This window comes from Heteronotia binoei, chromosome 12 (genome assembly GCF_032191835.1).
Source record: "Heteronotia binoei isolate CCM8104 ecotype False Entrance Well chromosome 12, APGP_CSIRO_Hbin_v1, whole genome shotgun sequence".
Classification (NCBI taxonomy): Eukaryota; Metazoa; Chordata; class Lepidosauria; order Squamata; family Gekkonidae; genus Heteronotia; species Heteronotia binoei.
Window position 1 is genome coordinate 46041846 of NC_083234.1, and position 26071 is coordinate 46067916.

The 26071-nt window shown below is 44.2% G+C and overlaps 1 protein-coding gene across 1 annotated transcript in view; it reads left to right on the plus strand.

The window, feature by feature from the left end:
• Window positions 1-641: 641 nt before the first annotated feature.
• Window positions 642-26071, plus strand: part of SEMA4C (semaphorin 4C) — a 63148-nt gene continuing 37718 nt past the window's right edge. The window contains exon 1 of the mRNA XM_060251836.1: window positions 642-855. Within this exon, the coding sequence (XP_060107819.1) occupies window positions 744-855 (112 nt within the window). The 5' untranslated portion in view covers window positions 642-743. The remainder of the gene's footprint in view (window positions 856-26071) is intronic.

Consider the following 26071-nt stretch of genomic DNA (forward strand, 5'->3'; position numbering starts at 1 on the left):
GGACAAACGACAATAGGACAAATGTGTGACACAACCTGGAAGCCAACCTTCTCTCTCGAGTCACTTTCAGCTTTCTCCAAACCTGTTGTCTGTCTCCAGTCTAGGGATGGTTTATCCTGTCACCTGTGTCTCTTCCCCCACCCTCTTGAAAACCATCCTGAGCCTTGGCAACCATTAAAGTCTGGCAGGAAAATATTATCAATATTTTCATTGTAAATGACATATATACTTAGTACATTTCCATGACACTGCTTTTCCGGGTTAGCCTCAACATTCGGGAAATCTTCCTCTTGCTGAAGAGGCACAGGAAGAGGTCTTTCCCAACTAGGCAAGTGTGCAAATGGATGTGTATGCACCCTGGTTTTGTGGGGGGGGGGGGGGTGGATTGAGAGAATTGTTATATTCCCAGCTTTTGTTGGTCATGGACTGAATCACCTTGGTGTTCTTACGCCACGTGCTCCCTTCCTTGAAGTGGGAGCAGATCTCTCTATCTGAATGGAAACTCATTCAATGCTGCCTTTGTCCCCAGATCCGGGCCTCTTTTCCTCCCTCCCTCTTCTTATAGCATGTGATTTCATCTCTTTTCATTCATTATTGATGCTGCCGTAACCCTAACTGCCTTCCTTTCATTGTTTTCAGCCCCCAGACCGAGCAAGGGAGGGCGTGATCACAGCAGGATTTTATAAGGCGGCCAGCAATAGCTCCCAGCGCTTCTCCAGTTGGAGCTTCACGTCCTGGACAGTATGGCCGTTGGCCCCCTTGACCTGTGTCTTTTGGCCACAGTGGCTTTGAGCGTAGACGCCTCTGTCAGCAGTTGGTGGAATTTGGTGGCTAGGAAAACAGTACCCTACCAAGGTGAGTGAAGTGTCCTCTTTTTTAATATATACAAACTGTTAAGGGAGGGGCAATGCCACATGGTAAAAATCAAGTGCAAAAGATGACAGCCATGGAAAACTGAGGCATTGCAGGAAAGGTGGGATAGGGAAGGCTGACTGGCATACTGTTTAAAATAATTAAGTTTCTAGCTCTCATTGTTCCTCTGGATAAAGGTGAGACTTTGTCATCTGTGTCTCCTAGTGCCACATAACCTCCTTGGGATAGGGTTCCTAAGTGAATATGGATAAAGGTGTCATGGCAGTATCACAACCTAAACAATCAAAAGTGTGCATTTCCTGAATGAGCACTGTCACCTTCTTGCCAGTCAAGCTGAGCTGAGTGAGGTCCTTGCAGGTGTGTGCTGTGGATGATAGTATGTCTTGCAGTTCAAAAGAATGGAGTATGGGAAAATGGCTCTTTCTCAGATGATGCTTCATACTAAGAACAGGTCTAATGCTGGGATTATAGGAGAGATTTCCAAGGGTCTTATGGGAAGGTACAGAGCTTTGACCACTAATAATCTGGTACTCTGAAAAATCTCTAACGTGGGCAATATGAGTTTGTAGGCTGCTTTTTCTTTAATTGTCCTTTGAGGGCTCTGTAGAAGTAATGAGTACATAATCATCTTTTAAAATCAAAACAATTAAGTTTCTAGTTCTCCTGGTTATGGCAATATGCTGGAGAATGTGATCGAAATAGATAGCAAAGCTACAGTGCAAAATCTCCTAGGGCATTCTGTTACTGATTTCAAAGTTACAGTTCTCTTACTCAGGAAATTCAAAGGGAGAATCTTAACTCCAAATTACTGCATTAATATTGATCAACAAATTCAAGACAATGTATTCTCTCTCTCCACCCCCCCCCCCCAACCGTTTACCGGGGACCCAGGATTTCTAACTTACTATGACTGCTAATACCTTAGATATTCCACCCCTTACTATTAATTGCTTCATCTCTATACCTCTGTATCTCTCTCTGTGTTTATCTCATTTCATTCTGCACTAAGTTTTATGTTTTGCCTATCTAACAGCAGTTGGGAGTGCCTCTCTCCCACTCTGATTACTCTTTGGTTTGGATCTTGTTTTGAGACAGCCTCTCTTTGTAACATCTCTCCTACTCCTCCACCATTCTGTTGGGTATATAAATCATTCTGATGGATGCACACTTCATGCATCTGATTTTGTAATCAGATGCATGAGGTGTACATAAAACTCAGACTCAAGAAAACAATGTTATACAGGAATAAATTTTGTTAGTCTTTAAGGTGCCACTGGATTCCTCTTTGATTACAGGCATGCTTTCTCTTAAAGAGCAAGTCTACCAGGACTTTTGTGAGTCCATTTCCAGATTTACACCTAGATTTTTCAGGAGCCCAGTGAGATGATTATTTTAAAAAAAAAGCACCTCCCTGAGGAAATATCAAAACTTTCATGCATTTTCATTAAAAGGTTATGCTGGTTATGCTGATATCCAAAACAGCTGCAGCCCTTGGGTGGATGACTTATTTTTCTTCCATAGCCCTTTGAGCGAAACTTCGCTCTCATCTCTGCCCCGAGCCAAACTTTAGGGGAGACACAGCTGGTGTCTCTGGCACCCAGGGATTGTGCACTGTGTGGCGTCAGCCTCCAGTTTTGCCCCCTAGTTCATTCCCCCCCACCTTTCTCCTTCAAGCTAAATGTTCATTAATTGCCTTAGCAAGCTGGAACAGGGGCAGCGTTGCTGGATCAGGAGGAAAGCAGAGGGCAGCCAGGTGGTAGGAGGGGCAGGGCTTTGGACAAGTCAAGACAGAGCAAAGCAATACAAGGAACTGGATATTTAAGGCTTAATCAGGAGCTTTGAACTCAAGGGTTGACCAGACTGCCTCTGCTTTATGACTTCAGGTGAATGTGTTGGGTAGGGTTGGCCAAGGAGCTGTTTTTGACAGGCAGAAATCCCAGTGGTTTGATGGAAGACTGTTGACCACCATGCTTTTTAGGTACCAAAGCTCGCTCTTACACTTTCTATTTCTCTGAATGTAGACAAACCTTTGCTTTTCACAGTGGAGAGCTAGCTTCACTTTCTGTTTCTCTGAATTCAGCCAAACTTTCCTTTTCTCACCGGAGAGCTGGCTAACTATGTTAAATCTGGGCAGTGCTGCCAGTTCAGGATTGGGAAATACTTGGAGATTTGGGGGTGGAACCTGAGGAGGGGCAGGGTTTGGGGAGGGGAGGGGAGGGACTTCAGTGGGTATAATGCCATAGTGCTGACCTTCCAAAATGGTCATTTTCTCCAGAAGAACTGATCTCTGTCACCTGGAGATCAGTTGTAATAGTGGGAAGTCTCCAGCCTCCCCCTGCATGTTGGAAACCCCTGATCTAGGAGAGCGTTCAAACCCCAACTCTTCCATGCTTTCTTAGACTTATTGTTCTCCTTAACTGTAGTTCTGGGGACTTGCATGGGCTCTGGTGTAGAGAGAACGAGCTGCAGGACTGTTACTTGGAGAGGATGAACAACAGACATGCTGTGGTTTGGGTAGCCAAACTCTGGTTCCTGAATATAGTCAGATAAATCATCAGTTTTTAAATCAGAGAGTCCTGCACCTGCCGGCTCCCTTGGAGCAGTGCAGAGGGGGAAAGGAGGCTGGGATGAGGAGGTGGCTGGTGTTGCTACCCAGTTAGAATCTTTACTGGACTAACCAGAATTATATTCTCTGGGCTGCTTGCCAGAATTGGAGAATATAAAGCCAGGAAGAAAAATCCTGCCAAGCTGCTCTTGCTGTTTAGTTTACAGGTGTGCAGTTCTGTAGCACACTTATGCGCTCTAAGTGCATGGGGATAATGGGTGGAAACAAAGTATTGTACATTGTGTTGGCACATGGCTGTCTGTCCCATTGTAAGAGGATTGTGAAGTCAGCAGCTGACATTTGCCAGCATGCACTTGGCATTAAAGTGCATACATTGGTTCTCCCAGCTACCCCTGTGGTTGGCCAATCATCCCAGGATGGATGCATGCCCCCTTCTCAATCCAGGAGCTGCCAGCCATGATCTCCAGCCACCTCCCAAGCAGCACTGTGTCTGAGCAGGCTGCTGCTGATAGCGAAATTCAGAGCACCGGGTGTCCACAGCACCTCTGGCCAGTCTTTAAAAAAGCAAGGAAGCACTTCCTTTACAAAGGAAGACCACTCTGCACAGGCTCAGAGACACTTTGCCCTTGTTTTTTTAAAGCCCCAAACTCTTCCAGGGAAGGAAGGAAAACACAAAACATGCTTAAAGGAAATCAAGATTTTGGTAAACCAAAGTTGATGGCAGCTGTACCAATCTATGAATTCTTAAAGTAGTGGATTTTCTCTCCTTAGGATCAGTAGGTTACTGGAATGGAGAGGGGCTAGGATACGATACAGCAGTCAGGGAGGAGGAGGGGTCAAGGAAGCTGTACCAGCAGACTCTCCAAGTTGGTTTGGGGGAAGAAGTGATTGGAATAGAGATGTGAAATTTCCCATGTATTCAGTTGCAGATGTTCAAATTCTTGGGCTTCAGCTGGAATGTATAAGGTTGCCCTGCCTGATCGTTTAGGAATGAAGCTGTTCTTTAGCTGCTAGGAGGGGTCTGAGCAGGTTCTCCTTGACCTGCTGACTTTCATTAGTGGTGAAGCCACCAAGGACAGTAGGGGTGGTGAAGGCTCAGCTGTGAGCCTAGAGGTTCTGCATCTGCCTAGAGACTTCTTCAAGAAGCCCAGTTCCTTTTATCTTTGCTTGGACCATCAGCAACAAGGAGGGGGGAGAAGAGCAAACAGAAGCACTGTGGTATGGTGGTATTTTGGATGTGGGTTTGGCCCAGCCCTGCAAAGATGTTAATTAAACTGGGAGTTGGGGCAGATGGTGTGGTTAATTAAATACAAAATTGAGAGGGGTGAGGACAGAAGCTGCTGGAGCTGCAAATACAATTGGCTGCTTAAAAAAAAAACACACCCAAAAACTGCTTAGCTGGAGAGCCCACTTGATGGGTGATTGGTGCCACAGAAAGAAGAGCAGGCAGAAGTCCTGACAGCTGCCATCACACACAGCCATGGTGGCATGAGAACACCTTTCACAGTTCCATGTGTCTGAGGATGAACTGTCTTCTGGGGGCAGGGAGCATAGGCCTTTCTGCACCTCACCAGGAACAGTAGTGCCAGTTTGGTGGCATACACGGTCAGCCCTGCTTGTCCGGTTGCATCTCAGAGGCATGTGGGGTAGGGCTCATGTCTAGCAAAGCGACAGGAAAAGAGAGCCTGTAGCTATCTTCCAAGGCATAGGAAGAGGGACAGCAGTGTTCAGTAGTGAGCTAGTCACTCCCAGGGATGGTGAAGTCCAAATTCCATGGTGTCTGTTTTGCTAATTAATTGCTGCTTGAGATAGGAGCTTTCCCCCTCTATGGCAGTGGTAAGGTCTGCTACAAATTTTCTTGGAAGATGGAAGCAGTTGACACATGGCTGTTTTTGGAAGCTTATGGTTTCTAATGCCAGATTTGCTTATGCTGCTGTGTAAAGCACACCCTATATGTTGCTGGCATATATTAAAAATAACAGCCAATAAATCTTTATTCTTGGGCAAGACTGGGAAGGATGGAAGCATGAGTGGCTTGTATTTCTTCTGTGCTTTGCTCGCTTCCGTGGCATCTCTGATTTCTGTGCACTTCAAGCAGCAAGATTAAAATATCAAATGTTATTTTGTATGCCTTCTGCATCAGTCTTCAGCATTTTTGTTTTGTTTTTTCCCACGATTTTCTTCTTTCTTTGGTGTGGGGGGGGGGGGAAGATGTGTGTTGATTTAAATTTGCTGATGACACCAAGTTTAAGAGGCATCAGAACAGATGAAGACTGGAAAATTACTCAGGGTGAAATTAAATGACCTCATGGACTGAAGAAACACAAGCCGTGTGGAAAATAATAGGGCAGTGTGCAAGGAACAGCACTTGGGAGCTGGTAATAAGCACTTGATCTGCAGGGGACTCATCAGCCAGAAATGACAGAACGGGAAAGGCTCAGAGGGTCTTACTTAATCACAAGATGACTCTCCTTCAACGTGATGCGGCTGTGGCTGGAGGGTGTTTAGCATGGCACTTTGGGAGGAATTTAGAGGATTTAGCAGCATAAGCAGGACTAGCCCAATAAATTTAGCTGGCCCATGCTGCAAAGAGGGGTTCCATGGAGTGGTGCAGAGGATGTTCTTGGTTTGCAGGCAGCCCTGCAAAGTCCAGAAGGTCTTCCCTCCAGCATCTTCCTCAACATCTCAAGGGCTTCGGGGTGCAAGGCTGCTGGGATTGTGTGTGGCTTCATGGGTGCTTCTAAAATAATGCCTGTTCCAATCAGCTGCTATAAAGCTTCTTGTACCTTGTTCAACCACTCATGATTCAAGGAGGCTTAACTGAGAGTTGGCTGGTAGGTGACTAAGAGGTGAACATAGAAGCCAAAAGGTGGGTCTTCCTGCTTCTAGTGTGAAGGATGGGTGCAAATACTGTGTGAGGTCAGTAAGAGTTGATCCTTGTAAGTGGAGAGAAATCTTCATGGGTGCTGCTGGCTCTGCATCACCACACCCTTCCATCTTCAGCCATCACCCTTCTTGACAAGGAACAGGCAGCAGTCAAAATAAACAGCAGTCTTGTAGTACCTGAAAAACCAACACGTTTTTATTCTAACATAAGCTTTTATGAATTGAGCCCACTTTTTCTAGTTCTCAAAAGCTTATGCTGTACTGAAAATGCGTTGGTCATTAAGGTGTTACAGGACTCTGTCGATACTGGGTAAGTTGGTGGAATCCATTATTAAAGAAAGAATTAGTAGGCACATTGATGAACAAAAGCTGTTGAGGAAGAATCAGCATGGATTTTGTAAGGGAAGATGTTGCTTCACTAACCTTTTACAGTCTTTTGAAGGGGTGAACAAGCATGTGGACAAAGGTGACCCAGTAGATATTACCTAGACTTCCTGAAAACTTTTGATAAAGTTCCTCATCAAAGACTCCTAAGTAAACTCAGCAGTCATGAGATAAGAGGACAGATCTTAAAAACTGTTTACTTAACATGAAATAGAAAGTGAATTTAAATGAGCAGTTTTCACAGGGGATGGTGTCAGGCAGTGGGGGTACCACAGGGTGCAATACTAGGACTGATGCTTTTTGTTCATTTTATGATTTGGAGTTGGGAGTAAGCAGTAAGTATGGGCTTAAGTTTACAGGTGATGCTAGGTTGTTCAAGGTGGTGAAAATCAGGGAGGACTGTGAGGTGCTCCAGAGGGATCTGTCGAGGCTAGACAAGTGGGTGTCAGCATGGCAAATGAGATTCAGTATAAGCAAGTGCAAAGTAATGCACATTGGAGCCAAAAATTCCAACTATAAACACATGTTGATGGGGATTGAATTGGCAGTAACTGACCAGGAGAGAGATCTTGGAATCATGGTTGATAACTCAGATTGTTGACTGAGTGTGCGACTACAACAAAAAAGGCCAAATGCTGGGGATTATTAGGAAGGGAATTGAAAACAAATCAGCCAGTATCATAATGCCCCTGTATAAATTGGTGGTGCAGCCTTACTCGGAATACTGTGTACAATTTTGGTCACCTCTCCTCAAAAAAGAATAAGAAGAAATTGGATTTATATCCTGCCCTTCGCTATCTGAAGGAGTCTCAGAGTGGCTTACAATCTCCTTTTCTTTCCCCTCCCCACAACAGACACCCTTTGTGGTAGGTGGAGTTGAGAGAGCTCTCCCAAAAGATGGAAAAGGTGTAAAAAAGGGCAACTAAAATGATTAATGGAATGGAATGTTTTCCCTATGAAAAAGGGTTAGAATAGTTATGACTCTTTAGCTTGGAGAAATGACAATTGAGGGGTAACTTGATAGAGGTTTACGACAATGTGTATGAGATAGAGAAATAAGTACTTTCTCCCTTACAATATAAGAACTTGTGAGGATGCAATGAAATTGATGAGCAGTAGGTTTAGAACAGATAAAAGGAAGTACTTCTTCACCCAATGATTAATTAACACATGGAATTCACTGCTGCAAAAAGTGATGGCAGCTACAAGCATAGACAGCTTCAACAGGGAGATTGGATGAGCATATGGAGCAGGGGTCCATCAGTGGTATTAGCCACAATGTATAGATGGAACACACTGTCTGGGGCAATGATGCTCTATATTCTTGGTGCTAGGGCGGGGGGGGGGGGCACAGTGGAAGGGTTTCTGGAGTTCTTGCCCCACTGGTGGACCTAGTGATAACACCTGGGTTTTGGCCACTGTGTGACACAGAGTGTTGGACTGGATGGGCCATTGGCCTGATGGAGTACGGCTTCTCTTATGTTCTTAAAGAGAGTCTTTCCTGTAGCATAGAATAACTACAATTTGCCCCTATATCCTTAGAGTTAAAGACTGGGATTTCCTTTCAGGGCTGAGCCCAGGCATCTTTGGAGTTCTGCCTTGTATCAGTACTCCATCTAAACTGTGGAGTCTTGTGAGCAAAAATTCTGGTTTCTGAGCTGCTGGCATTAAAGTTGTGAGCTACTGCATAAGTTAGCTTGCTCTGGGGCCATTTTTCTTGAGCTGAGACAAAAACATGTGAGCCGGAGGCTAAAAAAACTGTGAGCTAGCTCAGACTAACTCAGCTTAGAGGGAACACTGGTAGTGGTACTCCTTTGCATAGCTATGATGCTGTGACTCTTTACCTGTCCAACTCTTGCTCAATTGTAATAATAATAATAATAATAATAATAATAATAACTTTTATTTCTATCTAATTGTACCATTAAATCCTGTAATTTCTCTTCATGCATGACAACAAAAGCAAAGGAAGTAGCAGTAAAAATAAACATTAGCTGGAAACTGCTCACTGTCCTCTGAAGGACCACATTAGCAATACTATGTTCATTGGATATAAACTTAAAAGCAGGGTCTCCAACTTTGTTGAGCCTGGCAGTGAGCACTGCAACAAAAAGGTTATTGTGGAAAAGAGGATAGGTGGTACCAGTCATAAAATGGTTACCATGGAGGCTGCACCAAATTGCCAAATTTTGGAATGTTCTGCAAAATGATAGGAGATTCTAAGCCCAGCACCCTCCTGAGATGGAAGCAGCTGTTTGTAAATGGCTCCTCTCTACAAACAAAAATGATGCCTCATGGGCTCTTCCTAAGTACCTCCTATGTCAATTAAGTGGAGTACAGCCAGAATTGGTTCTTTGCTTTGGGCAAGAAGCAGGTAGGCGCCAGGGAAACACAGAGGCTCCACACTAGGGCTCTCTGGTCTAAAGGCAAGAGATGCAGCCAGTTGTTGAAGCTAAGCAAATCTGTGTCTGCTAATGCCTGGATGGGAGATCTTCTGATGAGGACCCTCTTCCTGTGTGCTGCTTTGAGTGCCATGATGGAAAAATGTCAATAATAAATAACTGCCCACAATGCTAAGCAAAACGAGTCCTGTGGCAAATGTCTATGCCCAAATAAAATTTGTTAATCTGTAAAGTACTTCTGGATTCCCTTTTTATTTTGTTGCTTATGCTGACCAACATGTTTCTCCATCCTACAACCTGAGAACATTGTGTTGGATATAGTCGAAGAATTAAAATCAAAATGTATGAAAAAGGCTGTCAGAACAAGATACTTTGAATGCCATGCCTCTTTGCCATCCTTATCTTAAATCGTAAGGAAAACTGTTTCAATATTCAGGAAGGTTTTTTTTGTATTCTTCACATTACATGATCAGGAAGGAAACTGCTGGAGAGGAAATGACCCCATTGGCAAGTACAAAAAAACCTGAGTTCTTGCTCCTTCATTCAACAATTTGGCACTTATATTTCTTTCAATAAAAACGGAATCCAAAATTACATTGTTAAATTATGTTGATGAGGCTATTTGTGCTAATAAAAAGTCAATCCAAAATATGCTGCTTCCCGCAAGGATGCATCTCATGCAGCGATGGCAATTGCCCTCGATGGTTGAAAGAGACAGATTGGATTAATAAACGATGGGATGTTGTGATAATAGATAAGTTAATAAAACAGATCTGAATTCCGTTTCGGGAAAAGGAAAAAGAGCCAACTGTATGACAGATTGGTGGCTTTTGATCTGGTACTTGGAGGATGATCAAATAAACATTATAGATTTCAATGTACTTAGGAGGATGCAAACTTTCATGAGGCCTGGTCCACACATGAAGCAGAATGGGGTGTGTGAAAAAATTTATTTTTTTCTTCTGAGGTTTGAAATGTACAAAACATCCACTCTGAGTTTCTAAAGTCTTTTTTTTTTTGGGGGGGGGGGGTGGTCTGGGCAGAGAGTAAGAGAGGAGGGTCAATGGTTTTCCAGGCTCACCTCAGGTACCTCTTAACAAATGCTAATATCTGGCAGGAGAGATAATGGCTGGATCAAGATCTCCTCCATTCCCTGAGCAGAGAACAGAGATTTGGAGGACTAGAATACTAGAGGGACTTCAGGAAGGAGATTCCTGGGGACCTCCAGGAGAAGCCTTTTTGGCCTGGCCTGGGGATGGAGAAAAGACACGTGATAAAAACTCCTTGAAGCTGGAAGAAGATCTCTTTTCCTTGTGTGCGGAGTCCATGAGGGCACACAGACCTCTTCACTGGGAAGGCAGCCATTGACCATGTGCTTTCCTAAAGAGCTGGAGCAAGTGTCAAGGTAAAGTATACTATACAGGGATTTGTAACAACCTAAGCTGAAGGGGCCGGTCCCGGTTTAACATCTGAAAGGGCATGTATAGAGAAAGGGACAGGATTTGCATTTTACCCATTTTTTTTTTAATCCCTTGCTCAATCCGGTGCTGTGCTAAAAATGTGCTTGTGAACATTTTTGTTTTAATAAACAGTTTATAACTTAAAATGCTGGCAATGGTTCTCTGCACCACATAGACCTCCACCATCTCAGACACACTATTTTAAAAGGTGCCAGGGAAGGCAGGCCATTGGCAAGCAGCTATTTCTCCAAGAGTGCACAAGACAGTAAACTTGCCTCATGGTGACCAGGTGCTGGGCAGTGAGAGATACAGAGGCAAGACCTCAGAACTTGGAAGGGAAGCTGGGAGTCCTGACCCTCCCAGCAGGCAATTTCTACAAAGGTCAGGTGGTGGTGGGAGGCTACTGAAGAAAGAGAGAAGCCTCTCCAGGTTTTGGGAAAACCTTGGAAAGCATGGAATAGGGCCTGCTGATGTGGTAGAATGGACTGTGCAAGTTAAGGCTGAGAGTGGAGGATGCATTTAGAAGATGATATTGGATTTATATCCTGCCCTCCACTTCGAATCTGAGAGTGGCTCACAATCTCCTTTATCTTCTTCCCCCACAACAGATATCCTGTGAAGTGGGTGGGGCTGAGAGGACTTTCACAGCAGCTGCCCTTTCAAGGACAAACTCTGCCAGAGCTATGGCTGACCCAAGGCCATCCCAGCAGCTGCAAGTAGAGGAGTGTGGATTCAAACCTGGTTCTCCCAGATAAGAGTCCGCACACTTAACCACTGCACCAAACTGGCTAATTTAAATTAAAAAGAAAACTTCTTTGCAACTAAAACCATTGAGCACACTCAGAAGGAAGATATGGAAGCCCACCCAGCTTTTTGCTGTACTTGTTTTCTGTTTGCAGGGAGCTGGGGGTACCATTCAAAAATATGGTTGCAGTTTAAAGAAAGACTGTCTCTTCTGCTATTTCTGGTTGTGAATCAAGTGCTGCTGATGCATTTCGTAATGAATTGGGGGTGGGGGGGGGGAGAGGTAAAAAAGGAAGATGCAGCAGACATCCATGCAGCTGCTTTCCCTGCTTCTTAGGTACAAAAACACCTGTGCTGTGATGAGCATCCCTTGCAACTGACCCAATTAGACCAACTATCATTCTTCTGCTGAGTCATGCTGAAAAGCCCCCACTCGTCTTACTCAGCACTGTGGCCTGGCAGCCCCAACTGAGTGGAGCATTTATGATGCTCACTGAGTGGCGTTATCAGCGTTATCGCCACTCAGTGAGCATCATAAATGCTCCACTGTTAAATAAAAAACTTTTAGTGTTGGAAGGCCATGGAAAAAAATTCGGCTGGCATGCATATTTGTATTACGGAAAAAAGAAGATGGATGGTCTTTTCTCTCACCATTATATAAGAAGTAATCTATTAAATGTGTGGATAAAGTATAAGAAATATGGTGATGAGAGGAGACCTTTGTGGATAGTGCCAGCTGAAGTGATAAAGTTAACAGCTAAAACAGTTAATGAAAAACAGCTATCATATAACCAATTACTAAAAATACAAAGTGGGAAAATAGAACTGAAAACTGCAGAAGAACTGAGTTATAAATATGATTGGTTTCAAATGCAACAAATAAAAAGCTTGATGGAGAATGATATTAAAGCCGAAGGAATAAGGAAAGAACAAACAGAAATGGAAAGAGTTCTGCTTGGAGACAATGAGAAATTAATCTCAAAAGTATACAAATTACTTTTACAATGGTCTACAGAAGATGAAGTAGTGAAATCTCAAATGATAAAATGGGCAATTAATGTAAATAAAGAAATAAAGATGGAATCTTGGGAGTATCTGTGGAAGAACTCTATGAAACTTGCAACATGCCATAGTATTAAAGAAAACTGTTTTAAGATGATGTATAGATGGTATATGACTCCAAAAAAAATAGCAAAGATGAATAACAAGATGCCAGATAGGTGTTGGAAATGTAAAAAGCATGAAGGTTTTTTCTACCATATGTGGTGGACTTGTGAGAGGGCTAAAATGTTTTGGCAGATGATTCAGCAAGAGATCTCTAAGATTCTGGGATATGAATTCAACAAAGAGGCAGAGACTTTTCTGCTGGAATTACAAATGGAAAAATTTCCAAAAGAAGATAGAACTTTAATATGGTACTTGCTCTCAGCTGCTAGGACATTGTATGCGCAGTTATGGAAGCAAGAAAAAATACCAGAAAAATGGGACTGGATTACAAAAGTTATGTCATGGAGTGAAATGGACAAATTAACAAGAAAATTAAGAGACTATGATTTAGAACTTTTTAATGAGGAGTGGAAGAAATTCAGAAGATACATAGAGAAAGAGTGGAAAATAAAAGGACATTGGACAATTTTTGATGATTAAGATTTTTATAGTTTAAAGGTACCTTTAATATTTGTTTTTTTAAAAAAATAACACTGGCGGGGGTCAAGTAACGGAGGGAGGGGTGGGAGGAAAGTAAGATATGGGGTAGAACGATTTTTTTTTTTAAAGCTCTTTATAAGTTGTAGATATAATTCTGCTACCATATGTTACTAATAAATTTGTCTATACATGATGCTCACTGAGTGCACCTTTACTTATAGTTACAGATAGGTCAGTGATAGGCTCTGTTGGCTTGTGAGTCACAGGGATAGCAGCAAAGGGCCTCTGCTTACTGAAATGTCAGCCCCTGAGTTTAACCCTGTCTCTGCTGTGGAGCACTTAGGGTTAAAATTTTAGAAAACTGGTCACTGAATCCCTGCAGTGTTTGCTAGAGCATCATATTGCAGTGTTAGATTTGCATTGTTTTTGACAATAATGATGGAAGTTAAAGGACATAGCACCATTACCAAACTGTGTATTCTGGCCTAGGATTCAAAGGTGTACAGGTGGGGGCTGCTCTGTTTTTGAGCTGTTTGAATGGTCTTTGGAGCAGAGTAATTCCACTTGTGAAATACTGGTAGATGTTCAGATAGATGTGGTTTATTTATTAGTTGCCGTTATATCCCACCTTTTAGACTCCATGGAATACACAGAATTTCCAGTACATCTTTCATCCGGACACTGACATGACCAGACATAAACCTGGTTGTCTTTGGCAAGGTGACAGGATCATACCCTGTGTGGTGTGGAGGAAATCTGTAGCTACAGAGACAGGCGCTCTTCTGTGTGGAGTTCTGTAGGAGTTAGTCTGATGCGACAGGAATTACTTACTAGACTAGATCTTGTATTCTCTCAAGGTTTTGGTTTTCTTTGAGGGATAAAAGAGAGAAGGACAGAATGTGTGCTAAACGGGGGGTGGGGTAGGATATTCCTCCTTGATGAGAGAGGAGACCTGTTTTCATGACATGCAGTGATTCCTTTACACTCAGTGACCAGCTACAGGATGTAAGAAAGGAGTCTTTATTGAACAGCATTGTGGGCTGCCATTCGCACATGCAAGTTGTCAAGGGATGAAAGTGAAAATGCAAGCCAGGAATATTGATGGGTGGGTCTTGCATGTCCAGATGGCTATTTGATCCATGCTGTTGTGGTTTGTTTGTGTTTCGATATTTGTATGCCGCCTCTCCAGATAAACTGTTCAAGGCAGCTCAGTGACCCTAACAAAACAAGAAAATTAAAATGTGAACAGCAACCTAGTGAAAGTAACCCAACCAACAATAAAAGAACTGTCCCAGTCCAGCAGCACATAAAAAACATAATACCCATAATAAAACCACATAAAAGCAAGCAAACCATAAAACCAACAGCAGAGTGGCAATAAAACAGCATAGAAGTGAGCCAAGCCAATATAAAACAAGGTGGAGTGCAGGCCATAAAATCCATGCAAAATATTAAGGTAGTTGGCTAAAAGGTGCGATCACATTCAGTCAAAAACTTGAGCAAATAAAAATGGTTCCACTGAAATGCTGACCTAATAGGTACCAGGCAAACTTTGAAGAGGGTTGCGTTCTAAAGGTGGAGTGCCACTGATGAGAAAGCTTAGCCTATTTCTCAGCCCATTTCTTTTCAGAGGCAAAGTGGCAGGGCTTGAGAAGAGGACCTTAACTGGCAGGCTGGATGGAACAGGAGCAGACAAGGATAGCCTGGCCACCATGTTTTGCACTAACTGAAGTGTCTGAATGGTTTTCAGAGGCAGTCCTACATAGAACTCATTGAGAGAATCTAACCTGGATGTGATCAGAATATAAATCTCCCAGGCCAGACTGGGTTTCTTGAGTAACAGCTAAAGCTGGTATATCAGCTGAAGCTGATAAAAGATATTGCATGTTAGCAAGAAGACCTGGACCTCCGTCCGTTTGTCAGGCTCCAGTAGCACCCCCAAGAAAATAATTACTTCCCTCCTCCTGTGGCCTTCTTTTCCAGTCTGACACTGTTTACTTGGAAAAGCAGTCTTGGTTTGTCTTGCTGCTAATAGCTTGTCTTCCAGTAGCATCACTTTCTGCTGAAGCAATGTGGTGGTGAAGCGTCAGACCTGGGAAGTGCTCTCTTCAAATCTAACTTCCGCTGTGCTGTGCAGTCCCTTGGGTGACCTGCAAACTGCTGTTCTCAAGGGGAGGAGGACACTCTGATAAACTTGGGTTCCTCTTATCACAATCCCTGGAGGCAGGGAATTGATTGCATTTTTCATCTCCAGGGTTGGGGGGGAGGAGCCCATCCTCAATCTTTTTCCTGCCTCTGCCTTAGAAGAGCCATAGATTTAGACAGCTCCTAAGATTTTCCTTTAAGGAGCTTCTTTGGTAGCACTTTGTTTTTCTCTCCCCATGAGTGTGCCTTTCTGTGTGCATCTCCCTTTGTTTAAAAACAAACTTTGTTTGTTCATCTTGCCTGTCTTCCTGGAAGCAGTTTGCCTTTTGCTCAGTGCTTCTGTCACAGTGATGTCTGCAGGTGAGATCTCAGACCCTGGAACTTCCTTGTTCCTGCATATCAAAGGAATCCATATCCATCTCCACCTTGACAACCTCCTTTTAAGGTCACCTTCACAAGAGCAGGCCCTCAGGGATATTCAGGACACTATCCAATGCCTCTCCAGTCATGGCTTCCTAATCAACCTCCAGAAGAGCCAACTAGCACCTTCCCAAATCATTATGCATTTGGGGTCAGTGATAGATTCAATCCAGAAAGTTTCTTCCTCTAGACAAAGCAGAGAAGATTGCTCAGATAGTGAATCAAGTTCACTCTGTGAAATTAATAGATTTGATGATCCTAGCACATCTGCTAGATTACATGATTACTGCTATTGAGACGGCCCCTTGGACCTGGGCACACTCAGGTACTTCAGTGGATGCTATTGCCATATCAAAGGCTCATAGCCATCTGAAAGCACATTCAGAATCAGCATCAGTCATCATCTCAGGAAGGACCTCCTTTGGTGGACAACCAAGAAATACTTATAGTTAAACCCTTCCAATTGACCACAGACCTATATAGATCAAAACAGACACCAGCCTGATGCGGTGGGGAGCCCACTGCACACGAGACTACATGCAGGAAACCATCAAGACGCTTCCTCAGCATCAGTCTTTTGGAACTGTGTGCAGTTCATCTGGCAGTTCTCCACCTACAAGACCATCTGTCTCTATTGAACATATGTACACAGCCAAACAACACCAAGGTGCACGTGAACCACCAGGGAGGCACGAAAGCCAAGAAGCTACATCAGGAGTCAACAATCCTCATGTCTTGGGCAGACATGTCTGGCTTCTCTCAGAGCAGAACACATCAGCAGCATAGCAGATGTTCAAGCAGATTGGCTTAGCTGCGCCAGGCTGGACCTGGGGGAATGGTCCCTCAGCCAGCAAACATTCCAGTCCCTGGTCCTTCATTTTGGCTTACCATGCGTAATTCTCTTTGCCTTCCTGACCAATGCCAAGACATCCCAGATTCTTCTTGAGACACCAGTGACAACAAGCAGACACCAGTGTCAACAAGCAGAAAAAGTTGGATGCTCTGATGTCCCCTTGGCCATCAGGGCCTTCTTTATGTCTTTCCCCCCATACCTTTGATTCCAAAGGTTTTGAATAAAATAAAACAGGAGAAGGCCTAGTTGATCTGCTTGGCTCCATTCTGACCCAGGAAATCTTGGTTTTCCAGCCTGCTGAAATCTTCAGTTCAACCTCCACAGGAACTTCCACTGTCATCCAGTATGCTAACCCAGAGTCCCATCTGTCATCTAGACCCAGCTTGGTGTTGTCCGACAGGATAGAGATTGAGTGGCAAGCTTTGCTCACACAGGGTTTCTCTGATCAGGTCATTCAGACCATGATGGTGGCCTGGAGAAGCTCCACTTCTGGAATTTACAACAGCTTTAGAAAGGTGTTTGTCAGATAGTGCAAGAGGAAATGCAGCCAGGCACCCTTGATCTTCCTCAGGTATTGTCCTTCCTACAGGATGAAGTCCTTCAGGGTCTAAGAGCACTCTTTGCCACCAGGAAGCTGCTCTGAGGACTGCACTTTCATCAGTCCTGTGCACCACTCACCAGGCACCCAGCGGTGAAGCGATTTCTGAAGGGCGTTACTTTGTCTCAGCCCCCTACAGTGCACAGGTTTCCTTCTTGGAGACTTCATGTCATTTTTCAGGCTCTAACCAGTCCTCCATTTGAGCCGCTTGAGGGAGGGTTCCCTGAAGTTCCTACCCTGAAGGTACTTTTCCTGGTAGCTGTTACATCAGCAAGATGGGCCTCCAAGATAGATGCTCTTTGCATCAGAAAGGGCTTATGCATCTTCCATAAGGACGTGGTGGTTCTGCGCACAGATCCCACCTTCATTTCCCATAGTTAGCACACCTTTTCACACCTCTTCCTAGGGAGAAGAATTGGCACTTGCTTGACCTGCACAGAGAACTTTGTATTTATACCAAAAGGACCAAGCCAGTTAGGAAGTTGGATTTCCTTTTTGTAGCTTTTCATCCAGCAGTTTTCATTCAGCAGTCGGGTTTCTAAGGCTACACTGAACATGTGGCTACATCTCCTTGGCATATGAATCTCGGGGCCTTCAAGTCTCAGAGGGGATCACAGCTCATTCAACAAGTGCTTACACATCAGCAGCATTCAACACAAATACACCTACTGCAAATATCTGTAAGGCCACTTACCTGGGCCTCAGTGTCAATGTTTATCAGGCACTACAAGATGGACTTTATCTCCATGGCTGATGCAGCACTTGGGTGGAAAGGTCTACAACAAAAGGTCTAGTCCTACAGTTATCTCTATGCTTGGCAGTCACTTTTCCCTCCCTCAATCAGTTGTCCTCCTTACCTAGAGAGAGAACAGAACATTGGACTTACTGTGAAGGTTCCTTCTTCTCAAGGGTGCAGAGGACACTGTGAACCCACCCTAGCTGGGCTGTTCAGCCTGTTAAAATTATTAAAGGGTGACTGACTGCCAACTCCATATTAATTGTTCTTTCACTGTTAGTTTATCTGCGCCTGTATGGTTTGTTTCGTAGGGTTTTTTAAGCCTTGTTGTCTGTCTGTCCGTTTGGCACACATTGTGGACAGTTTTCAGCTGTGGAAGTCTTCAGACTGAGCGTGGGTTCCTCCTCCCACTGAGATGGAAAGTGCAATCAGTTTCCAGCCTCCAGGGACTGTGGGAAGAGGAACCCAAGTGTATCAGAGTGTCCTCCTTGCCCTCGAGAAGAAGCAACCTTCATGGTAAGTCCACCGTTCTCTCAGCCTTGAGTCTCCCTGTGGATAACATGGGAAGTATTAGTCAAATATATAAGGCTTCTTTAAGGATTAATACACATGAAGTGTTTTGAACAATGAAAAGCACTGTATAATTACTTATTAACACACTGCAAGGTTGGGATGATGTGTCTCTGTGGTGTAACAAAATTTTAAAGCAGGGTGTATGATCCCAACAAACGTCTTGTGGGTTTTTTTGTAAGACAGCAGTTGCATCATGAATAAAAGAATGTGGCTCCTACCTGGTAGGTTCTTAGAAAAGCTGCAAACAAGTTTCTAGATCTCATGGTTGATAAAAAATTCAAACAAGTAAAAGCAACAGTGGGAAGTGGAAAGGACTTCATCTTGCTCTCTTCCTCTGAATGCTTATTCTCCTGTGCTTGCCTGTCTCTGCTGTGTCTTGATCCCCTATGGCTGTAGTCTGCAGTTATGTTTTGCAGTAGGGGTAGGTGTCTGGAATGTAGCCCAAGTGCAAGTGTATTGAATAAACTGATCAGTTCTGTATGATAAATGCTACTTAGGTGAAATCACATGAGCGCATACTTTTCTTCAAGGTGCACCTGCAGAACATTCCCCCCCCCTTGCTTGGCTCTTCTAGTTGTTGTGCAGGAAAGCTCCATCCCAGGTGAATATATTCAGCCTCTCATGCCTGAAGGTTCACCCCAGGCCTGGGCCGCTGCAGGCTTTCCTTGAGAGTGTGTGGTCCTGTTGGGTTGCCCTGGGCTGCCTTGGTTCTCCTGAGATGACTGCTGGCATTGGCACAAACACCTGACAATGATCTCATTCTCTGTTTGCCTCTGACAGGCTCCCCACGGCCCTTCTTTTCCTGCCAGTAGTACTGCTTTCTCCTATGTCATACTTTGCCATAGGGATGGGGGCAGTGCCTTTCATCCCCCTGTGGCCGGCTGGTCTATTCTGGGCCTGAGCATGTCAGGTAGCACGTGCCTTTTTGTGTGCAGCTGATGACTTACTCTGTGTTTGTTAGGAGACTGTGTTTGTCTTTCCAGGGTAGAATCTGGTCTGTTTCAGAGATTCCCAGGTTTCATCCAAATGAAAAAAAAAAAGTTTCTAGTACTTAATGTTCTATGTGAACCCCAAGCTTTATTCTTGCTTCTGCTTCTTGCTGCCAAATAACTTTCACCCCTTTCTCTTCTACTGCTCCCCTGGACTTCAGGACAGCATAGCTAGGCATGGATGGAGACAGTTTTGATAAACGCTTATGTGGCTTGTATCCACAATCAGATTGTCTGATAATGGCAGCTCAGGATAAATATGCAGAGCTTAGCTTTTCTAATTATGGAATTTTCAACTTCAGCATGCATTCAGCACATACTTTTGAGCTTCTGCCACATATGCTCTGTGCCCCCCCCCCGCCCAACCACGTGCTTTCTTGTGCACTCCACCAAGCCTGACCCTCTTAACAGCTGCCTGATGCGATTCATAAGTGTCCAAGATGGTATCTGGCCACACATATTGGACAAGAGGAGTAGGATCTGTGTGAAGGAGCTACTTGCTTGGTTGTTTGGCATGGACAGATCACTACCTGGAAATGTTTTGGTTTACAGGATCTCTGCTTGGGAGAGGGGGTGCTGTTTGCATTATCTGTCCTTGGAGATGGATGGATCCAAATGATTTATTGGTGGCTCTGGAGGAAATTTCTTGTTATTGCTGGAAGTACTGATTGATTTTTTTGGGGAACTTAAAGTGTGATCTAAGCCAATGGAACTGGCCTATCCAGGGCTCTTATGCGGCCCACAAGCAACTTGTGGAAGGGATGGAGTGCTTGGGGGGGAGTGAGCAGAGCTAGTCCATTGTGGTTCAGCACAGCAGTCAGGCATTGTGGAAGCATCTGCCCAGCACTGTACTGCTGCCTCTACAGTCCACCTATTTGGGTTTTCCTCAGCATCCCCCTCCCAGCCCATGGGGCCTTGCATTGAGGATACACCAGCTGCTGTCCTTTATAGATGATGAAGATATTGGATTTACATCCCACCCTCCACTCCAAATCTCAGAGTGGCTCACAATTTCCTTTACCTTCCTCCCCCACAGCAGACACCCTGTGAGGTGGGTGGGGCTCAGAGAGCTCTCCCAGAAGCTGCCCTTTCAAGGACAACTCTTATGAAGGTTATGGCTGACCCAAGGCAATTCCAGCAACTGCAAGTGAAGGAGTGGGGAATCAAACCCAGTTCTCCCAGATAACTTTATACGGTTTCTCTATCCAGTACCTGACATTACATTTTATGGCACACGTGGCCTGGCCTGACAAAGTGACACTTATGTCAGATCCGGCCTTCATTGCAAATGAGTTTGACACCTGATTTAGGCAGTTAACAGGATTGTGCCTTAACAGTCTCCTCCATTTAGTTCAGCCTTGTTGGCTCCATGGTTTACCAAGCAGCTTCATGGGGGGTGGATTGGGTAAAATTGCTCCTCCCTGTCTTGACCAGGACTCCACATTACAGATAATGGTCAGAACTGATTTTCTTAACCTGAACTCCAGTTGTCACATTAATGTGGAATCTTGCTGTTTATTCAGTCTAAGGATGAGGACAAACTCCTTGGCGACCTGAAGCCTGCTGTGGGAATTCTTGACTCTTGCCAGCCTTCTTGACTTCTTTGAACTGCCAGAGTGGGATTGGCCTACTGGGTAGTTAGCAAAGGTGCACACCACTCCTCAAGTGAAGGTCTGATTCCCATGGCCCTGTAGAAGGCCATAACCTCTTTCTAAAGAAACCATCGTGAACTATTTGAACTATCCTACTCTGTTTGAACTACTAGCAGCTAATGTCAAATATACTGTATTTGCGCAGGAAGCTAGAGTGGAGCGTAGCGGCCAGAATCCAGGTATTTGTAGATGACTGTTTTATCTGGCTTTTGGCCAGCATTTAATACTAAAAGTACATTTGTTGCGTTCATCAGCAATCTGTGCTGAGAAATGGACAGGGTGCCTGTTTGGTTCTCCTGAACCCCTCAGAACCATTAATCATGGTATTAGAAGTACAGTTTACAAGTTACAGCAGCTGCACATACAAATCTATGTACAGTATATACTTGATTTTCCTTATATGTGTGTTGAATAATTCTCATGTAGCATCAACACACATACAACTGAATGGGTAATGTAAGCCCCACATTTATCCAAGTACTGGTCTCCTGGTTTTAATGGTAAACTGAATGCACATTGGCTCTTTCTTACGGATATATGCACGTACATGCAAGATGTACACATATTCACTGTAGCGTGTGAACAGGGCTGTAGTTGCTGCTGGTTGGGGAGCAGGGCATACATTTATATGCAATCTGTTTGGAATATGTTTTGGATCACTGCATGTCCTATAGTGGTACTCCAGCCACCTTAATACCGTAGTTAGGTTTGTACTTTGTGGTGCTCTTTTGAAGGTGGAGGCTTACCTCATTTTTACCATTCTACTCTGTCACCTGTGCCCTTTCTTGTGCAAGACACCCTTGGCTGCTGTCAGTCAGGGCTTGGTAGCAGTTTGGTTAGAAAATTGTAATGGATGTGTTTGGAAACTTTTGAATCAAAAGTTTGTTGAATGAAGTGTATAACTCTCATTTGGTTTTTCTGGTTTAAAAGGTTCAGCTCTTGTCTTGATCTTTAAAGCCCACAGTGATCTAGGGTTGGAAAACCATATGGTCTCTCTTCCTCCCATATGGAACTTATCTGGTCATTCACATGAGCATTGGAGGCTGTGCTCTGTGTCCCTTGCTGTGTGAAATTTGGCAGGTAGTTGGATGAGACATGGCCTTTTCAGTAGCGGCACCTTAACTTTATAATGACCTCACAAGAGTGATCTGTTGAACTCAGTAACTGCTTTTTCTTTTCTTTTTTTTTGCAATCAGTGAAAATTCCATTTTGGAAGATTTCCTGGGGTAAGTGGGAACTGGATAATGTCCAGAGGTTGTGGCTTGTGCTGCATTGATGCTCTTTTAGTTCTGTGCCTTCTATCTTTTTTACGTTTGACCTTATGAGAATCATTTTACATGATCAACAGGTACTTTGGCGTTCCTCAGTGAACTTAAATGGGGGATATAAGTAATATAAATGAATAATAAGTTAAACTCTTTGGGGCATTGTTGAGTAATGTAAAAGGTTATACCAAGGGTCCCCAACCTGAGCCTGCAGGCACATTTGGAATTCTAACACAGCATGATGGGCACATCAACAAAATAGCAGCCACAGGAGGTGGAGCCAGCCATGAAATGACTGCTGCAGCTTAACTTAAGTCACAGTGCAGATCTTTGTGCCATGGTAGCAGCTGCTGCCAAAGCAACATTATACAAAATCTGCATAGACAATCAGAAACCTTGCTGGGCAAAAGTCCTCCTTGGCCCCACCCACTACCTAAAAACTTTCTGGGCACCAGAAAAGCTGTTAATGGGCACTGTATTGGGGCTGCCTGGGTTACATAATTGAAGCTACCTTTATACTGAGTCAGACCATTGATCCATCTAGCTCAATACTGTCTATTCCGATCAGCATCAACTGTCAATTATCTTGAGGCAGAGAAAGGTCTGTCTGCAACACCTTCTGGATCCCTTCAGCTGGAGATATCAAGAAATAAACCTGAAGCCTTCTGCAGGGGAAAGCATCTGCTCTTCCCCTGAACTTTGACACTCCACTGGAGGTAACATGAACAGCCCTGTTGATGGCTCTTTATTTTAATAATCAGCTTCTACTTAGCCTTTCTCCCCTTAGCACTTAGCATGGTGGGGGTAGATCAGCAAACTCTTGGGTTGCTTGGGATTATTTTGTGCAGGTGTGGTAGCCTGTGGTTCCTTCCCTCTTTTTGGTTAGAGGGCAGGAGACGCCCCAAAACGTGGAGGGAGAGGTTCAAGAAAAGTATTATTTTAGTAGGTGGGGTGCGAGAGCACTAGAGTAGCTACTTGTCTCTTGCTGTTCTCGTGCACAAAGGGCAAGGTCTGCCTGCTCTCGCTTCCACTCCTCCTTGCTTCGGGCATTGGAAGGTGGAGCTGGGCACCCAGCCTGGCTCTGAATGGGTGCACGTTGCTTTAATCCTTTTCCCTCCAGTGGTGCATGTCAGCACATTCTGCTGATTCACAGCAAAGCCGCTGATTATAGGGCCGGGCTCTGTAATTGCCTGGCTCGGGTATTTAGCTGAATGAGACCAATCCCGCCAGCTCCGCTGCAGAGACCTTTTTAAGAATCTGAAATGCCCGAGTTGGCAGAATGGCTTGCTGAGTTTATGCCATGTGGGTCAGTTGTAGGAGGCGTTGGGGGGGGGGGGGGCTGTTCTTTTCATTAGAGGTCAGTGGCAATCTGGCATGAGTCTTTTTGCAACGTATTTTCACATGACTTCTCTGAAAATATTTCTCCTGATAAGGCAAGAAAATACTTGTAGGGGGAAACACTTGTAGGACTCAAGTTTTTAGGCTGTGTTCTGGAGAGGGCTGGGATTCTTTGGGGTTCCCTTATGAGGCAGATGAGCCCCCTTGAGAGAAGACTTGCCCCTCTGTTGAACTCTCTGGAAACTCACAACTGTAGGGGGCTGTTGGGGGTAGTGCTCCTTTCATAATGATTTTGCCTAGCAGACCTGTAACCTGCATTCCCTGTGAACTGACGGTGTGTCCCAGAGAACAGCCACCAACTGCTTGATAGCCGCCGTTATTCAGAGCCATATTATCTCTATACATGGAGGTTTCATGTAATTAACTGGCTTAATATAGCTATTGGTAGCCACATATTATGAATTCGTCTAATCCTCTCTTTTTTTAAAGCCATGTATACTTGTGGCTATTGTCACATCCTGGATTAGTAAATTCCATGATACATATGTAGTGTGTAGAAAATGATTCTGTTTGAGTCTGTGCAGTATGCTTGGCAGCAGTAGCCAACTAAGTCTGCAAAGGGACCTCACAGAAGTAGGGACAGGAGGCTTTCTGTGATGTAGCCTGAGGCAAGCTCTTCTCTTTCACACCTACAATACAGAGATGATAATACTGACCTGCCTTACTGGGTTAATGTGAAAATTATTGAAGGGTTCTCCATAAAACATTTCTAATGCTACAAAGTGGTATATGAATGCTAAAAATAACAAGTGGGGGGGGCAGCAAGAAATAGCTGTGAGGGCAGATAGAGAATTTTCTCCTGGTTCAGCCCCTATCTTCTCCTCCAGGATACAATAAATTTAGGAGCTGGGGAGCTTGAGTGGACTAATTTCTCATTCTCTCTTTTTTACTTTCCCCCTCCTTTTTAACTGATGCTCAACTAGGGTTGCCAAGTCTCCCGTGTCCTGGAGCAGGGGACTTTTGCATGTGTGACATGATGATGTCACCTGGAAGTGATATCATTGTGCTGATCGCACTAGATATTTCCAGGAAAATTCTGTGGTTTTCCCAGACACTCTAGCAATTTGGGAGGAGACAATAGGTTCCATAGAGTTTTGCCCTCCCAAATTGCTGGAGTGTCCAGGAAAACCATAGAGTTTGCCCAAAAACACCTAGAGCAGCTGTGCGTGGCATTGCCAGCATGATGATGTCACTTCTGGGTGACGTCATCGTGCCAGCGACGTAGGAGGAGGTTCCCCCCGCCGGCCCAATGTAGGCCGACGGGTTGAGAACCTCCCAAATGGGGGAACCCCTGCCCAGACCGGGGACTTGGCAGCCCTATGCTCAACTGCCCTGAATATTTGGAGGGCAATGAGTATTATCAGTCCTCACTGGAGCACTTTAGGGGTTTCTTGTGTGTGTGTATTTATTTATTTACGAATGATTATTTTTCTGCCTCGCTAGGAGCCTCCTCCCTCACTAAGCAGAAACCCTGACTTTCTGTGGGCAGCCTCATTTACTGTCTTCATCATAAGCTTCATCATAAGCTCTGACAGTTTTCTGTCAGAGAGAATATCAGGCGCATGAACCATACAGAAGGGGAGTTATTCTAAACAGACCTATACTATAAATGTATAGTTACTGTAGTACCATATATGATAAATACCATTGATTCCTAGATGCTGACACACTGTGTTCCTAGCTGTCCTCTCAATCAGGAATTAGATATGTTTTCTAGCCCTGAAATTCAATTCTCCGACTCAATACCTCGAAATCTGTCCTTGTATATCTTGTCATATTTTATGAAATATTGTTTGTAATTGAATTTGAGGCTGTGCTTGGTGTGAGGCCCAGGCAAGTGAAATCAAGAAAATCTGTCTGTTTTGAGGCCTTGGGCTGAATGCAGGTAATGTATTTATTGCACACTTCTCCTTAGAGGGTGCCAAGGACAGAGAGATTAGGTGACCTGCAAGTTGCAGGGGGTGAGCTGTCCTCTCACCCAAGGTAGTTTGAGAGCAAAGTTTTCAATTTGTAAAACAAGAAGCACCACAGCTCATGCCCTTTTCCTTACGAGTCCTTCCTCTTGTCCTAGACATACGGCTCATTGCTATTCAGTAATGAGAGAAATGTTCTGGAATTCTCTTTTTTAATTAATATGCTGTGGGGTTAAGTCTGGCTATGTTTTTCAAGCACTGTCCAAGAGAACTGTCTTGTAGACTTCTGTAGCACGACTTGGGCCTACCTATTGGATCAGTAGACAGGCTGGCATGTATATCTTTGGCAGATCTGCAAGCAGCATTTTATTTATATCCTGCTTTTCCATATAAAAGTGCCAGATCAGCAATATTCAGACCTCATTTTGGGCAGGTGCTCACCAGAGCGGAACTCTGGAACCTCTAAATTGTATTGTGCTCTTTCTTTCTTCTTCCCCCCTCCCCCCCAAAAAACCCTTGCTTCTGGGCTCCATTGTTCAACCCCCCTGTGAGAATTTTGCTGAACTC